The sequence below is a fragment of the Pimephales promelas genome, chromosome 20 (genome assembly GCF_988280905.1).
Source record: "Pimephales promelas chromosome 20, fPimPro1.hap1.1, whole genome shotgun sequence".
Classification (NCBI taxonomy): domain Eukaryota; kingdom Metazoa; phylum Chordata; class Actinopteri; order Cypriniformes; family Leuciscidae; genus Pimephales; species Pimephales promelas.
Window position 1 is genome coordinate 25,371,499 of NC_142788.1, and position 18,213 is coordinate 25,389,711.

Below are 18,213 nucleotides of genomic sequence, written 5' to 3' on the forward strand. Positions count from 1 at the left end.
TACTCTCTCTCTTCTGGATCGGTCCCACTGCTGGAACTTCAGCGTTGCTTGGCAAGAGTTTCAGAGAGGATGAGCTGTCCTTGAGCTGTTATCTGCTACTACTTCATAATGAACCGCGTCCCGCGGGAGTAATGCTTAATGAAGTGATGGAGGGGGGAATATGGGCAACAGACTCCATATCCCAGACTGCTTTGCTGTTATTTGAGCCTCCATCACTCACTGAGCAACAATATACTGGGTTCCCACAATCATGGAAAATCTTGAATTAAAATGTGTGTAAATATTTCCAGGCCTGAAGTTACTGTAAGTCCGATGCATTTTTTTTTTTGTTCGTTTGATTTTTTTTTCTCCTTTTATTTTTTATATTTCATTTGTACATACCAAAAATTTAATATTTTAAATCTAATTTATCTACGGATTTTAAATCATATCAGTTGTAATTTGTTATTCACTACTTAAACATTCTTTACTATTTGTGTTTTGGTTTATTAAAGGAGTAGTTCACTTTTGAAAAAAACTTTTGCTGATAATTTACTCACCCCCATGTCATCCAAGATATCCATGTCATTCTTTCTTCAGTCGAAAAGAAATCAAGGTTTTTAATGAAAACGTTCCAGGATTTTTCTCCATATAATGCACTTTACTGGTAACCAAACGGTTCAAGGTCTAAACGACACTTTCAGTACGAACTGCAAACTGTTCAAAGGGCTTTAAACGATTCCAGACGATGAATAAGGGTCTTATTAAGCGAAACGATCGCTCATTTAATAAATAAATAACAAAGTTTAAGTTTTGTAAGCTCAAATGCTCGCCTTGCTCTGTTACGTGTTGCGCGTTCGTGACAATCCTGTTCCAACTTGTTCATCAAAATGAACAAATCTTTTTCCAAGTCGTTTCGTTCGTTGAATGAACCAAATGACTGAATGAATCGGAAAAAGATCTGTTCATTCGTTCAAGATTCGCTTTAACTCCAGTGAAAGTCTTCTTTCCTATTGGTTGTCGCTCGTGAAAATGGCTTCTCATTTGCATAAAGTTGAAATTTCTCAACTTTTGTCGCTTGACACGTGTCGCCGGAAGTCGCCAGCGCTCCATTGAAATGAATGGGATCATGTCGTTTTGTCACTGCGTGTCGCTGGCGGTGTGAACGGGGCTTAATGCATTACCCCCACCGCAACACTATATAAATTGATTTGTTTTGCCCATATAAAATGTTGTTCTATAAATGTGGCGGTTTACATGAGGCCACAGCTTTAGGTTTTAGTTAAAGAACAGAACTGCTGATTAAGATCACTCTATTTTCAGATGTTTGTAGATGTAATTTTAGTTCTCTTGAAGCAGCTGCAGGGTTTGACCCAGATAGGCCACACTGACTCCCAGGTGTGGGCGGCTGAACACTCGCTGTGTGCTGTGGTCATTTCTGAGGAAACGCGAACTGCTTTACCAGCTTTTGTGTTTTTGTAAGTGGGTCGGACGGTGCTCTAGTGTACTCCGGTGCTGCAGGCGCTCTCTTCATTAGCAATGGGGTGGTGTCGGAGGGCCCAGGTAATGCGCTCCCATGGCGCTCGGGGAAGGGGACGGTCATTAATCAGCGGGACACGGCACCGGAGCCGAGCACATCATTAGGCCCTGAAACACCACGGGATGCTGAGGTCACGCTCCCCTGACCCTGCATCAATAAGGCCAGGGATGGTGACTTAAAGGAAGGTATAGTTCTGGCTGATGACATGGTGGGCCAAACAGAAAGAGATGCTGCGTTTATTGCTATTGACCAAGATGCATTTGTTTATCATCGGCCAAGGCCACTGTTACTCCCTTTTACGGCATTGTTGTGAAGGCAGAGGAGTTAATGGATATATTATGCAGCTTAGAGAGACACCAAACCAACAACTTTCATTCAATTTTCATTATAAATCCATTTTCTTCTACCTTCTAAAAGCCTGGATGCTGCACAAAGTGAACCGCATATCAGAACACTGCACAAAGCCAAAGTATATTTGATCTTTGATATTCAACGTATATCTTCTTTGTTTCTTTCAGATCTTGGTGAACTCCATTACCCAGCCTGCACTGCTGTATGAGAACGTAGTGGTCAGCGAAGGGAAACCAATTTTGAGGGACATGCTGTTCAGCCCTGACCATCAATACATCTACACGCTCACAGAGAAAGAGGTAAGACTTCAGGGAGCGTGCTGTTTGTGATGGTCCACGAGTTTTATTTGACTAGAATGTTCTGGGGAGCCCAACGGACAAGCTGTGTGGTTTGGTCACACACATTAGTCCCCAAAGAGGCCAAATAGAAAAGGAAAACACACAGAGAATGAAAATGAAGACACGTTTTCCAAACACTTGGTTGATATAACACAGAATTTAGATTCTTAAAGAGTTAGTTCACCCAAAAATGAAAATTCTGTCAGTATTTACTCACCCTCATGTTGTTCCAAACCTCTATGTGTTTATTTGTTCTGCTGAACACAAAGGAAGATATTTGGAAGAATGTTTTAATCAAACAGATCTCATTCCCCATTGACTACTATAGTATGTATTTCCTACTATGGAAGTCAATGGGGAATGAGATCTGTTTGATTAAAACATTTGGACACATAGAGGTTTGGAACAACATGAGGGTGAGTAAATACTGACAGAATTTTCATTTTTGGGTGAACTAACCCTTTAAGTTCAGTGTAGCCATTGTTTACCTTGGTTTTTTACATTTATGCATTTGACTGACGCTTTTATCCAAAATGACTCACTGGATGGTGCATTTTAAGGCTTACATTATATCACTGTAAAAAAATATTTTCATGATTTGTAATGACAACATTTTTTATTTTGTCAAATCAACTTAAATAATTTATATAGTTCAGCTAACACAATATTTTGAGTTTCTGATGATTAAATCAATCTCCTTCATTGTATTAACTTAATTTTTCCTTTTGAATGAACTTAAAATTTTAAGGCAGCCAGGTTACTTAATTTTTTAAGTTAAACCAACAATATTTTCTACAGTGATCAGTGTCTGCATTTCTTGGGAATCAAACCCTCTGAGTTGTCTTTTGAGTTGCTAGCAGCGTTCTGTACTTTTTGAGATCCTGGAAATTGTCATCAGGTCCAACCTATCTTTTTTTTAATTTTACATTTTTAAATTTTTAAATAAAGTTAGTTTTTATAGATTTTACAAACTAATGGTTGTAAAACTAGTTTATTTTGACACAATATAGGCTTTTTTACTCTAAAATTAGCGTTAGTGTGTATTTTGTCTAACACGAATTTTAACCGAACGTGTAGCCTATTTTTACAACCTTTGTTATTATTATTATTTTTTTATAATTATGATTATTTTGAGACATTTTATTGAATTAAGCAAATTCTCATTATCAGAATAAAAGTCATAATAATAATTAAGAAATGTATTTTAATATTTTTTTTTTGTAAAGAAATGTATATGTAGGCACAATTTATTTATCTTCTAACTATTTTCCAAGCATTTAAAGTCCGGACGTTGCGACAGACTTTACCTCAGTATTGTGACGAGTGAAACGGAATATTGAATGAGAATCTGGATATGGATCTAGAAAAGGAGTCGTTCCATTCAGATCACTGTCTAACCAAGCCGTCAAACTGACGTCATCAGGGAAGGATGGCCATTCCTGAGGGCAAGAACATTTTCAGATTTTGATTAGATAACAAATATAATTTTTTTTGTGTGTGTGTGTGTGTGTGAATTAATTTGCACCGATGCTTTTTTTTTTCACCACAAGAATAGAAATGTGCGCTAACAAAGTAAATGGGGTCAATTTTGATTTCATCCCGACTTTACCAGAATGGTAATATGTTTTTTTCAGATAAAAGGTGTCCAAACTTTGATTGATAAGTGTATACAATAGCGGAGTTCGACTTCAATTTTAATTCGCTGTATTTAAAGATGCTATTTAAAAACAAAAACTGTTCAGAATGTGTATTATTCAATGTGCTGTTTTTTTTTATTCTGCACAGACTCACATGGTGAATTCGTTAGACTGTGTATGTGTGTGAGCATGTGTGAAAAAGAGAGACCCGGAACGTCTCCTGATTGTCTGCACGTGATATTCGACACTGTGTCGGCCCCCTTCCCACTTTTCCACACACACACACACACACACGCGGCGGCGCCTCTGGTAATTCACCACTTATCAGAGAAAATTGAGGAAGGGCTTCTCTGATCTTTTTTGATGGAAAAGAAAGCGTCCAAACCCTCCGTCACCCCCACCGTTCCCCCATTTTCACTCAGACCGAAGGCTGGAGAATTCTCTCTCTCCTCTTTTTCTCCTTCCGTCTCGCTCCTTCCTTTGTTTTCCTCTCGCCTCTTTCTTTGTGCTTTCATGTTCTCCTCACTAAGGGCTGATTGGAGTGCTTCCTGTCTTCCTCTCATTTAAGGGCATTTCCTTCATCACCGTAACCCCATTCACACTCGGCTGGCCCACACCGCCTCTGATTAGAGCACAGCATCAGCTGATCAAATCCAGGCATGAAAGCATTTATTCTACCATTTAATGTCACAGATTAAAAGGAAATCCATGTGAAAGAATCATTGCAAGCATTTAAATAATGTAACATGTTATTCACATGTTCATGCGGAGAAAAATGTAAGAGAGCTTTTAGAATGGAAACAGATGGCATGGAAATTCATGTTGATGGGATGAAGATGGCTCTTGCTAAGTTGTTCTCTCTGCACCAACAACCCACAGGTATTCATGGTACACTAGATGAGAGAGAGCCGGAAGCACCCTCACTACACTTTGTGTGAAACCTGTGTTGTGCGAAGAAAGATATTTGAATGCATTATGAAGCAATTTGAAGCTATCTGTGCTTGTTTGCAATTCAATGGTAAATAATGAACTGGTTGTTTGAATAAGTACTTCATTTTTTTAACCAACAAACACTATACTATTTAACACTTTACTATATAAAGATGTTTCGTTTTTGAGGAGTGTCTTCACATTTGTCAGTCTATTTGTCGTCAAGTCATAGCCATAACAGTAATAACATGAGATTTTGGCAAAATGACTAAATCATTTTTTTAAATTATTATTTTCATTGGCTTTATGCACAGCTGCACTACTTCCTGAACTTCAGCCAGTTCCTTTGTTTCCTGTCCGCCATTATTGGACAAACTGATTTATTGTTGTTGTGACTACTGAGGTCAGGCACACTTGGATTAATCTGTTTGTCCAATAACGGCGGACAGGAAACAAAGGAGCTGGCTGAAGTTCAGAAAGTAGTGGAGCTGTGCATAAATCCCATTGTCAATCATTACTGCAATGCAATGAAAAAAAAAACAATAAAAAAATATATTTGCAGGACTGTAGTGCCATAAATACTGTATTTTTATTATGAAATTGCAAAAAAAGTTGTTATTACTACTATTTTGAGAATAAAAAAAAAGAAAAACATACTACTAGTTTATTACATAAATTATTAAAATATCACTATAATTGTTTTATTACTTAAATAGTTATACTTAATGGTAGTATTTGTTTGTCCTTCCTTTATGCTGATTTCAGTTTATATAATAAATCCAATCCGGACTGGATGTGTTACATTAATGAGAATAATAATAAAAATACAATTAAAGTCCCAATGCATTACAGTATGTAGCCTGCATTGAAAGTGATGTCATGTCAAAATAATTTAAACAGATCAATATATTGGTCTTAAAATAGACATTTTCTTGTTTATTTGTGGGGTAAATAGGTCACTGTGCTCTTTATAAATGCATATTGTAGTCATATTTTGTCACAAATAATTGAAGCGACAGTTTAAAATACTTACCTATTCATGGCTACACCTTTAAAGGGTCTAATGCATTATAAAACGTGATTGTCGATCGTACATTATGCTCTAGATGGCTCCATGAATAGGTAAGTGTTATAATGTATAATAACTGCTTTTAATTATTCACAAGAACTGATTCGAAGGGCATCATGGATGCATTAAGAATACATTTACAATGTAATATATACACAGGCTTCATAGAAAGTGTTAATATTCATTTCCCAATAACTCATTTTTGGGATGCCTCCTCTTGCTAGACATTCAAATGTAGACCAGAAATAACAGACAGGGAGAAAATCTGTAAAATCTGCTCTGTAATTTACAAACCAAGCCCAACTGCTGACCTTTAACCTCATCGAGACCCTTAGGTTTAAGATCCGGAGTCTTTTACTATTTCGTACAGTTGCAATAGAGAGATTTAGACTAGAACTTGACTGACGATGTTAGATGATTTTGAATGTGATTACCGTAATGGTTCCCAACACGCACACACCTACAGCCTAGACGTATAAAAACACGTTAGCTGCTCCAACACTGCGATCCATCAGCGCTTGGCGATAATTGTTTTTAATGTATCCACGTCTTCAGATGGAAAAGGTTCTGTAATTGGTGTAGATGGTTTCTGCATGAGTGCCTCTGATACGGACGGTGTGTAGATTGCATGTTGAGAGGGCGGGCTTGATAACCCTTCAACACATTAACTTAGCGCGAGGAGCGTTAGGCTAACGTTCTTTAAATGGAGCTGTGTGCATTCGCTCTGCGCTCGGACTGATATTGATTTAAGTGCAGCTGTAAATGGCCTTGTTGTGAAAGAAGGTTTTATGGAGAACGAATATTTGAACTATTATACAAACGAGGGGGAGGAAGTGCTTCTCTTACAGGAAGTTGTGCACATAACACTAGCAGTGGCCACACGGGGTGATGAACTGCCTCTCTGGCGGGTGAGAGCCATTTGAGATGAGAGCGGGGTTGCTGTGGTCAGCGTGCGGGTGAAAATGTAAAACCCTTAGGGTCAGATCACTGCTATGGAAGGAAAGCATACAGACAAGCTTTGATTTACTATTATATTATAGTTACTTTATTATACTGTTATTATATTATACTATTCTACTATATATACTAATATTTTACTATTACTAAGATAATATTTTATTCTTTGTACTTCAAAATATAATGTTTAATTCGGTATGTTACTTGCGTTTCTTAGGGTTTATATATACAGTGCCCTCCACAATTATTGGCACCCCTGTTTAAGATGTGGTTGAGGACTTTTAAAAATTCTCCCTTTTTTTTAAACAACATAGAACCCAAATGCAAAAAAAGAGAAAAATCCAACCTTTTATTTAAGTACATTACTTTGGTGGTAAAAAAAAATGTAAAAATTTAGAAAAATAAAAACTTCAAATCCTGTGTCCCACAATTATTGGCACCCCTAACAATTCCGCTAAAAAATGTAATTGATTTAAAAAAAATATATATATATTTTCTGTAGTTGCTAATGTTGGTCAGGATATCTAGGAACTTTTAATTAGTAATTCATGACTTCCTATTTCCCTGGGGTATAAATATGACATGACACAGAGGCCTAATTCTCTTACCCATTTGTCAACATGGCAAAGACAAGAGAACACACCATTCAAGTAAGGCAGATGTGTGATGACCTTTATAAGTCAGGCAATGGCTACAAGAAAATAGCCACTCACCTTATATTGCCCATATCTAAAGTTAGAGGAATCATTAAGAAGTTTAAAACAACAGGAACAGTGACAAACAAGGCTGAAAGAGGTCCCAAGTTTATCTTGCCACAACGCACTGTGAGGAGGATGCTAAGAAAAGTAAAAAAAAAGTCCTAAGCTCACTGTCACAGAATTGCATCAAATAGTGGCATCTTGGGGTCACAAAATCTCCGAAAACAACCATCAGACGCTCTCTACATGCCAACAAGATGTTTGGGAGGCATGCTAGGAAAAAGCCTTTTCTCTCTAACACTGACAAACGTAAACGTCTGGAGTTTGCCAAGCGGCACTGGGACTTCATCTGGGATCGTGTGCTTTGGTCGGATGAGACTAAGATTGAGCTTTTTGGCAACAAACACTCTAAGTGGATCTGGTGTAAAACAAAAGATGTGTATGCCGAAAAGTACCTCATGCCCACCGTGAAGTATGGTGGAGGATCTGTGATGCTGTGGGCCTGTTTCTCTTCCAAAGGCCCTGGGAACCTTGTTAGGGTGCATGGCATTATGAACGCTTTGAACTACCAGGACATTTTAAATAAAAACCTGATGGCCTCTGCCAGAAAGCTGAAGATGGGTCGTCATTGGGTCTTTCAGCAGGATAATGATCCAAAACGTGTGGCAAAATCTACACAAAAATGGTTCAGTCACAAACTCAAGGTCCTCCCATGGCCATCTCAGTCCCCAGACCTCAATCCAATCGAAAACCTGTGGGGTGAGCTAAAGAGGAGAGTGCACAAGAGAGGGCCCAGGATACTGGATGATCTAGAAAGATTTTGCAAAGAAGAATGGTCAAAGATCCCTCTCTCTGTGTTCTTCAATCTTGTGAAATGTTATAGGAGGAGATTAAGTGCTGTCTTGTTGGCAAAAGGGGGTTGTACAAAGTATTAACATCAGGGGTGCCAATAATTGTGGGACACATGATTTGAAGTTTTTATTTTTTTAAATTTTTAAAAAAAAATTTACCACCAAAGTAATGCACTTAAATAAAAGGTTGGATTTTTCTCTTTTTTTGCATTTGGATTCTATGTTGTTTAAAAAAAAGGGAGAATTTTTAAAAGTCCTCGACCACATCTTAAACAGGGGTGCCAATAATTGTGGAGGGCACTGTATATATATATATATATATATATATATATATATATATATATATATATATATATATCTACCACTGTACGATAGCTGAGCAGTTTGCTCAGCTATCATAAGTGTACAGTGGTAGAGACACTTTTCACTGCAGGCCCCCTCTTTTTAGCTATATGATATATTTCTAACAGAATGTTTTGTATTATACATGTTGTGTATTATTAAAGGGTTAGTTCACCCAAAAATTAAAATTCTGTCAGTATTTACTCACCCTCATGTTGTTCCAACCCCGTAAGACCTTCGTTCATCTTCGGGACACAAATTAAGATATTTAAGATATTAAGATCGCTCCTGCATACTAGTCCATAGGCTTCTTGAGGGAATGACACTTGCTGGCATCTAAAAGTCATCAAAGACATCATTAAAATAGTCCAAGTGACTACAGTGGCTCAATCTTAAGTTTATCAAACGACGAAAATACTTTTTGTGCGCCAAAACAAACAAAAATAACTACTTTATTTCAAATATTTACTTCCTTCTCCATGGGCCTGTAGTCAGTTAACGTAGTGTGATTGCGTAGAGCTACGTCACATGAAGGCTCACTATTGGCTGACGCTGGTCATGTGTGTGATCGAGGCAGAGAGAGAAATAAACGAATAGTTGAAATAAAGTCGTTATTTTTGTTGTTTTTTGCGCACAAAAGTGTTCTCGTCGTTTGATAAACTTAAGATTGAGCCCCTGTAGTCACTTAGACAATTTTAACGATGTCTTTAATGACTTTTCGAGGCCATCAATTGTCATTCCCTCAAGAAGCCTATGGACTAGTATACAGGAGTGATCTTAATATCTTAATTTGTGTTTCGAAGATAACCGAAGGTCTTACGGGGTTGGAACAACATGAGGGTGAGTAAATAGTGACAGAATTTTCATTTTTGGGTGAACTAACCCTTTAATGTTGGTATATGCCTTTTGCATGTTTTTATCAGTTTTTTTTTTCTGTGAGGTAATTGTCCATTCACTTGATTGGATGTATGTGATCATGTGACCACGCATGGCTGTATATATGGAGGTGTGTCTCCCCACTTGTTTATGTCTGATGAAGGGCTTGTGGCCCGAAACGTTACATGTACACGCGGTGAGCAACCATTAAATTTTTGTAGGAGCATCTTCTCGTGTGCGGAGTTATTGTTTACTTTAATCCTAAATAAACAATTTCATGGTCCACTTTTCACAATCAAAGCCTAATGGATCAAATCAAGCCTTATCCTGCGTTGTTTCTTACTATATTTTGTCACGGTTGTCATTTGCATTTATTATCTTTACTGCATCTGTAAAGTTTAGCCACAAATGTGTTGCTGGTTTATTGTGTCCACCTGCAGGAGTTGGTTAGACGTACGAGATGAGGTGAATGAGTTTCACACTCAGGCCGCTCTCTCTCTCAGTCTGTAGTCGCTGCACACCAAGACCCAGAGGACCGAGCAAAAGAGAGAAGTGGAAATTAATTGGTTTGAAGCAATTTGTTCTGTCTTCTTTCCTTCATCTATCTTTTTTCTTTTCTTTCTCCCCTCTCTTTTAAGTGGCCCTCCTCCTATGGAGGAAGGAGTCAATGGGAGAGATGCCCCAGGGGTCATTTTCTTTCAAATAGCGGGTCCTCTCTCTCTCTCTCTATCCCTCGCTCCGTCTCGCTGAGATATTGCCGCCTCTTTGAGAACTGACAGCGGTCGTGGGAGATAGATTGTGATTGGATCACTCCGGCTTCCTTGAAGCCATCTTTCATTAATTTTTCTCTCCCCACATTCACTTCTCTCCCTGTTTATCGTAATCCGAGGCATCTCGCCATCTCTCTTGTAAACAGCAGCGGCTAACAAGCCTCCGTCGCTTCTCCAGCCTGAGTCACGGATTTCTTCCTCCAGGTTTTATTATGTTTGAGGAGTCGGACGCAAGACGAGCGGTGTTCTTTCGTGAAAGCCAGAGATGTTATTGTTCCCCTTTGAATTTAGCGAACAGAAATTTTCCGTAAACGCAATCACACCGTAATCCGGTGTTCAGATCCGCCCCACATTTTAATATGTTGACTTCCGTACCTCAGGCTTACTGAGATATCACACCGCATTACAGAAGAGACCAATGTTCACTGATATTGCCGTTTCTTTCCCCATTTTCTCGCTGATCTGGAGGAAGATGGGCCGTATGTTGTTCACGTCCACCTCCCCCTTTGCTCCTTACATTTTTTTTCCTCTTTCTCCATTTGTATCTCTTCATTGGATAATAGAAACGACAGGCGGAGGCGCATGTTGTGCCTCAAACATCAAAAACTCCATTTCGTGGGGTTGACAGAACAATTTTCCATTTCCCATATTCACACCCACTTAATTAAAAGTTGCTGATAGCCCCGCATCCCTTTCCTCCGCTCTGGGGTCCGCGGGAAGACATAAAGCTGTCCCATAATAAGCGAGAAGAAACTTCGATTAGCGCTAGCTTGATTTAAACAGCGCTCGCTGCCGTTCGGACGATAAACTTTACAATGTTTATCTGAGGCTTGGAGGAATTTCTGGAAAAAAAGAAAGAAAAAGCCCATCAATGGATTTGTCAGTTTGGTATATTGCTCATGTAGTTTGGGGAGATATTGTTTATGCTTTTTGGGTGACTCATGAAACCTGTCAAGAACGTGGCCACCTCATATATCACATCAAATTGAAAAGAAAGAAATATGAAATTATTTTTGGACTTCAAGAAAATGATTTGGTTTGTTTTTTTATTTGCATTTTGACAATAGATTTTGAAGCGCATTCAACCTCAAAAATCTCACCATTGTAATGCAAGTAATGAGGAAGAATATTTACTATAATCACAGAATATTATATATATATATATATATATATATATATATATATATATATATATATATATATATATATATACGTATTAGGGGTGGCACGGTTCACAAAACCCACGGTTCGGTTTGTATCACGGTTTTAGGGTCACGGTTTTCGGTTCTGTACGGTTCTTGTTATTTTTTCTTTTAATCTTTAACACTCCAGAAATGTACTTCAGCATGTGATATATAGCTTAATTATCCACACTTTAGGATACAGTATTAAAAAAATATATATTATATTCATGCAATCATGCACAAACTGAATTTGACTCTTTGACTTTAAGCACATTTTGGGACTATCTCAGAGGAAAGCTAGGTGAGATTTAGATACAGCAAGAGAGAAGAAATTGACATGCTTTTTGTTTATTTGGCAAAAAAAGGAGAATGTGTATCACTATCTCTACAAGAACTTGTGCATTTTTATCACATAAATCTTATTTACACAAAGAAATTAACTTTCATGTATCAACTGCTAACTTTTGTAGCTCTTACCAAAATTCTATCTTTTAAAAGAAAAAGAGAGGAACTCTTAAAACACTGTCTTTTAAATGTCAATATACATGAAACCTCATTGCCTATAGATAATTAAGCTATAGCAATAGCAAAGGCCATAAACATAAAGTGAAATTGAAATTCAACCTCAACACAAAAACAGTATCAACAATGCTTCTATTCCCAAAATGTGAGGGTACTTTTTTCCACTTAAAATTAAAGTGCAGTATTTGGAAACGTATGACTGAAGCTCTTATCTACACATAAAGTGCCACTGTAGTTAAATTAAAATATCATAACATGAAATCCAAAATGTTCCCACACACCGGACTTATACCATAGACTTATACGACGCTGGCGCGTCCTCCAACTCCCTCATCTCTCCCACTTGCCATTTCTCCGCGTGCCGTGACCTGCAGCGCTCCATACTCCACTTTTACTGGCTTGTTTATTAACTTGAACCGGCGCTGCACAGAGCGATCGGTAATGACATCAAATACCGCGAAAGTGATGAATGCATACGGAGCCGACTCGCGCTAGATTGATGTTATTCACCGATCGCTCTGTGCAGCGCCGGTCCAAGTCGAACAAGTTTATGTCGCGCGAAAAGAAAACACACGTCACATACGGGCACAAGGTTACATTGCGCATGCGTCGAACCGTGAGACGCACACGCGCTCCGAACCGAGACAAGCGAACCGAACGGTTCGGGTGTTTTTTCATGTACCGTGCCACCCCTAATCAGTGTTGTGCAAGTTACTTCCAAACTGTAATACATTAGGTATTACTTGTTACTGTTATTTAAAAGTAATTCATTACCTTACAATATTACTGTCTCAGAATTGTAATGCGTTACATTACTCATGTATTACTTTTGAGTTACTTTCACCAAAATAACTAAGTAGAACTTAACTTTTGGGCTGTAACGATATGCAATATGAAACCGAAATCGTAATTCGCCACACGACTCAGATCCACGAACCTACAGAATCGCGACACACCTCTTCCAACTCCAGCGTTATTCTCCTTACCGTCCATATCCAATGCTGCCTTATCTTTAAATTAGGCTATTAGTATTATTTGAAGTTAACATTTGAAGTTAACCACAAAACTAGTTGAGGATAAATTATTGAAAATTGGGTAAGTCCAGCATTATGGACATGACATTTGCAGTCAAAACTTGAAATAAAAATTTTCAGAAAATACATGTATTGAAACGTATATAGGCTACTTCCTTAAAGGACTCCAGACATTAGAAAAATATCAGTCTATGTTTTATTTTTAATATTAGGGAAAAGACACATTCATGCGTGACAAAAAAATAGGTGACAAAATATATTTTTTGTAATTCTGTTAATTACACTGCGCAAATCGGATGAGGAAGGGTTGGCTCTCCAGTCTCCATAGAACTTAAAATATTCATTTTATTTTAGTTTTCGTGTTTGCATTTATGAGGAAAAAACAATGTTACAGACGCGACCGCTCTGAACTGGCACTAAAAGACTGCTTTAAAACTTTCACATAGTCTGTTGCCTTTAAGAAGTAAAAGCAGACAATACACTGTAATACAACTGTAATACAAGCCTCACTGAAATGTAACGAGTAAAATATTACTGAAAATTGATTAGTAATGCCTTACACTACTGCGTTACAGCAAAAAGTAATATGTTACAGTAATGTATTACTTTTGTAATGCGTTACTCCCAACACTGCCCCTAATACGTATATACACACATATAAACATATAAACAGGATTGTATTATTATAGATAATGTTGTCTCAATAAAGGAAATGTCCAACTCCGATGCGATGCCTTGGAAAATATCAATATTCAATAACATTTTCGACACCACAAACTGGCACACACATCTCCAGACAGATAATTTGATATCTCATATTTTTAATATATCATTTGGGTAATTTGGTTGTAATAGCTTACACACAGAACAGGAAGGCTTTATTTGAATTGTTGAACTAAAATTACACCAAAAAAAAAGCAAGTAAACAGTCAGTAATAAGAAATTAAAGTAATCAAATGTGAAGACTATCCAGTGTTATTTTATTGTAAATATTAAGATTAGTGCTTACTAGTAAAGTTACAAAAGTTGCTCAGTTAAGAGCAGCGAGTGATTTAGTTTTTTTGCTCTTTGATTACATGACAGACAACTGCAGGTTTATTAGACTGCTGTCACTTTAAGAGCTCTCGATACATATCCACATATCAATATTTTTGACAACAGTTGTAGTAATAAACTACCTTTCATTTTATGCTTAAATGTGCACAATTGCCATGTAAATGGACTATATATATATTTTTTAACTACAATTGTATTTCAAATATTCATTTATTGATGTCGGTCTTTATTTTGGGGTGAAATATGACCTGGATGTTTCTGTGAGACTGACCGACTTTCAACATCGGCATTTGGCTCCATCACCAAGTATAATGCCCAGTGTGTGTCCGCTGTGGGAGCATAATGGGGCTTGAAAGCATGTGTATATTTGTACATGCGTATCACTCCCTCTGATAGAAGCTTTTGATCAGAACGACAGTGCTTGTATTGTTTCCTCACATTGCTGCACCTCGTGGCTTCTGTGTAACACACTACAGTGAGGAAACTCGACACGACTCTCTCTCTGAAGGTCAGTGTTCTTCTGTGCTCCTCTATCAGACGGCCGAGAGGAAGTATCAGCTGGCTGTAATCTGATTTGTGTGGCGGACGTCTTAATATAGGCAACGTGACAAGATGGAAGGAGAAACTGCCAGGTCTTCAGTTCACACTATGTGTGTGTGTGTTCAAGTAGAAGTACAGTTACAGTATGATATCAGTCACAAGTTTAGACACACTTTGTTTTAAATCTTATAACATTTCCAAGGTTTGGACACATTACTTTTTGTAATTTGTTGGTCTCTTATGCTAATCAAGTCAAAAATAGAGGGGAAAAAACAGTAATATTGTGAAATATTACAATTTAAAGTAGTTTTCTATTTTAATATACTTTAAAATATATTTTATTTCTGTGATGAATTTTCAGCATCTTTACTCCAGTTTTCAGTGTCACATGATCCTTCAGAAATCATTCTAGTATGCTGATTTATTATCAATGTTGGAAACAGTTGCATTGCTTAATATTTTTTTTTATATATTATTTTTTATAATAAAATATTTTTTTATATATATAATTTTTTTTTTTAATGAATGATGAATAAAAAAGTTTTTAAAAAAAGAACAGCATTTATCTTTTGTAACGATATACACTACCGTTCAAACATTTGGGGTCTGTCATTTTTTTTCTTTATGAAATTAATACTTTTATTCAGCAAGGATTTATTAAACTGCTAAAAAGTGATATTATAGACAATATTGTTAGAAAAGATTTATTTTTTGAAAAATGCTGTTCTTTTTAACGTTTTATTTATCAATGAATCCTGAAAAAAAATATCACAGGTTCCCCAAAAAACAAAACAAACATTGATAATAAATTAGCATATAAATGATTTCTGAATGATCATGTGACACCGAAGACTAGAGTAATGATGCTGAAAATTCAGCTTTTCATAAATGACATTTTAAAGTATATTCAAATAGAAATCCGTTATTTGAAATTGTAATAATATTTTACAATATTACTGATCAAATAAATGAAGAATTCTTTTAAAAACATTAAAAGTAGTAATGTGTCCAAACGCTTGACCGGTGCTGTTTTACAGTATACACAAACATACACTTATTATTATAATACATATGCTGTGAGAAGTGTTGGGCACTTTGAATTTGAAGTGTGTCCAGATTTTGACTGGTAGTGTAAACACAACCACACGGAAAGACACTTACAGCAATTAAACCCAAATCACAGTTCACCTCACAGCTGGATGAAGCTATTTATGACATAATTTTCATTCTTTTGCTAGCTTTTCCTCTCTGCTATGCTCTTTTTTTACTCATTCCGTCATTTTGCAACCCTTAATTTGTTCTTTTTTCCCTTCTCACCGTGATTTTACTGAGGAGATCGTCCAGACGTGACATAGTGACCAAGTGAGCCATTCCAGATGCCAGATGTTGCCATGGTGATATCCATAAACCATGCACATTGCACACACACACACAAATCCTTGAATGTGTGCTGGTATTGATAAAGCAGGAGGTTTATTGAGCTCGTAGCTGGAGACTCGACCGACGTGTAGCAGTGAGCGCCTGCGTTCAATAACACACTGCACCGTGAAGGCCGTTTCTTCTCGCATATTTGCCCTGTGAGAGACATGGATGGAATTTCGAGTTTGCATTAGCATTTGACAGACATTTATAGGCGGTAAAATAAAGAGATTGGAAAATGAAGTGACACAAATACTGCACATTAATTATGTTTTATTTCTTGTTTATCATGTTAACAGGGAGGCTGCTTTATATAGCTACCATTTAAAACTAAATATAGAGTAATTTAAGCATGTAATCAAAATTGATCTTAAAGTAGGAGCTGTGGATTATATCTGTTTAAGTCGTTGACAAATATGATGTGGTTCCTCCAGAGGGGGCGGAGTCTGAATGTCAGCATACTGTGCTAATTAGACAAACTGTTGATTATACTGTCAAGTTAGTGCTTTGGAAAGTATGTCTGATGTAATAAAACAATTATTTTGTGGGTCTTTTGCCACTCTATTGATGAAGAGAGTGAAAGGAGAATAGGAAATCGTCAGAGAGAGAGAGAAATGGACAGATTTGAACACCCATGTCTCGATTTCTCTATAGAGCATGTGCAGAAAATACTGCGGAAACACAGACACCTACATCTTGGATGCCCTTGAGGTAAACTAAAACATACCAAAAATTAATTTCAAAGTGAACTATCCCTTTAAGTGCTATCAAAGTGTCTCTCGCGCCAGAGCGATTTAGCGCATGCACTGAGACGACAGAGGTATGTATCAACTCGTCTTAGTTAAGGGAATAACATAGTTTAATATGAAAAAATGGTGGAGAATCCCTTTAAATATTAAGTATTTCTATCAGTCGAACTGTAGATTGTTTACAGCTGCTAAGCAGCAGTAATTTGACATACTACTAAGTTTTCAGTTGATTTATAGTCACAGGTGTGAATATTTTGAAAGTTTTGGTTTTACTGATTTGCCATAATTTCTAAGCTAGTGTGTCCCGTCAGTTATATGACCACAGATGTTGCATCCCAGGATGCTGTTTTTCATCGAAACAGTGTTGGGACTTTCTCACCCTGACTCAGATTAACCATGGACATTTACCCCACAGGGCTTTCATCGGTTTCATGGCGATACATAATTTATGTTTGGTGTGGGAGATGTACTTTAAGAAATGGAACCTGTATTAGCAGAACTTGGGCTTAATGTGGATCTGGAGCAACAAGTACTGTCACCGTGTACCAAGAGACAACCTGCAAATGGGTTTGGCCGCATGGAATCTCTCTCTTCTCTCATTCTCTTTCTTTTTTCCCCCATTCATCCTCTCCCTCTGGGCTGTGTCTGGCTTCCTGGCCATGATCTATGGTTTCATCTGCCATTTCTTCTTTTGTGCAAGGCCAAATTGAAGATAGATGAACAGGGAGGGCTTAGAAGGGGGGCGTTAAAAGAAAGAAAAGGCCTCCTAGTCTAGAAAGTTTGCTCTTTCTAAATTAGTGTCATTTTAAGGGGGGGAGGGGCAAAAGATTGACCTATTCATTTGTACTGCGTGTTCATGGAAAATGTGCACTTTCTCTCTCAGGTGTGTGTGTGTTTTGGGGATGAAAAAATAAGCCATCGATCATCACAGCCTCCTTTAGAGCATGACCAATTTTTGGCCCAAATTGCACAGATGGCGCAATTACATGCGGTGGGTTCGTCCAAACCTCACACAGAATAAAGAAAACACACCATCCTCAATTATATGTGCACAGCGTTCGAAGTCTGACAGGGATCAGGAATGAGGCGTGAGGAATTGCAGTCAGCGTTCAGTAGTGGCATTTTTTTTATTCTTATAAATTTTTATATTTTGATTTCTATACTGTGATATTCATTTTATATTCAATCAAATTTTTTTTATTTTTTTATTTTCTTCTTTTTACATTATTTTATATTTAGTCAAATGTTTTGTTCTATATTATGTATTTTATTTTATTTTATTTAGTAGTTCAATATTTGTATATTCATCAAACACTTTATTTTATATGTATTATATTAATCATTATTTTGTTTGTATATTTATTTTAATAT

At 37.0% G+C, this 18,213-nt stretch overlaps 1 protein-coding gene across 2 annotated transcripts in view; it reads left to right on the forward strand.

The window, feature by feature from the left end:
• The window catches only part of plxna1a (plexin A1a), a 266,208-nt gene that overhangs the window by 102,954 nt on the left and 145,041 nt on the right, over positions 1-18,213 (forward strand). For both annotated transcript variants that reach the window (XM_039651985.2, XM_039651986.2), the window contains exon 4: positions 2,038-2,169. In XM_039651985.2, coding sequence (XP_039507919.1) covers positions 2,038-2,169 — 132 coding nt within the window. The remainder of the gene's footprint in view (positions 1-2,037; positions 2,170-18,213) is intronic.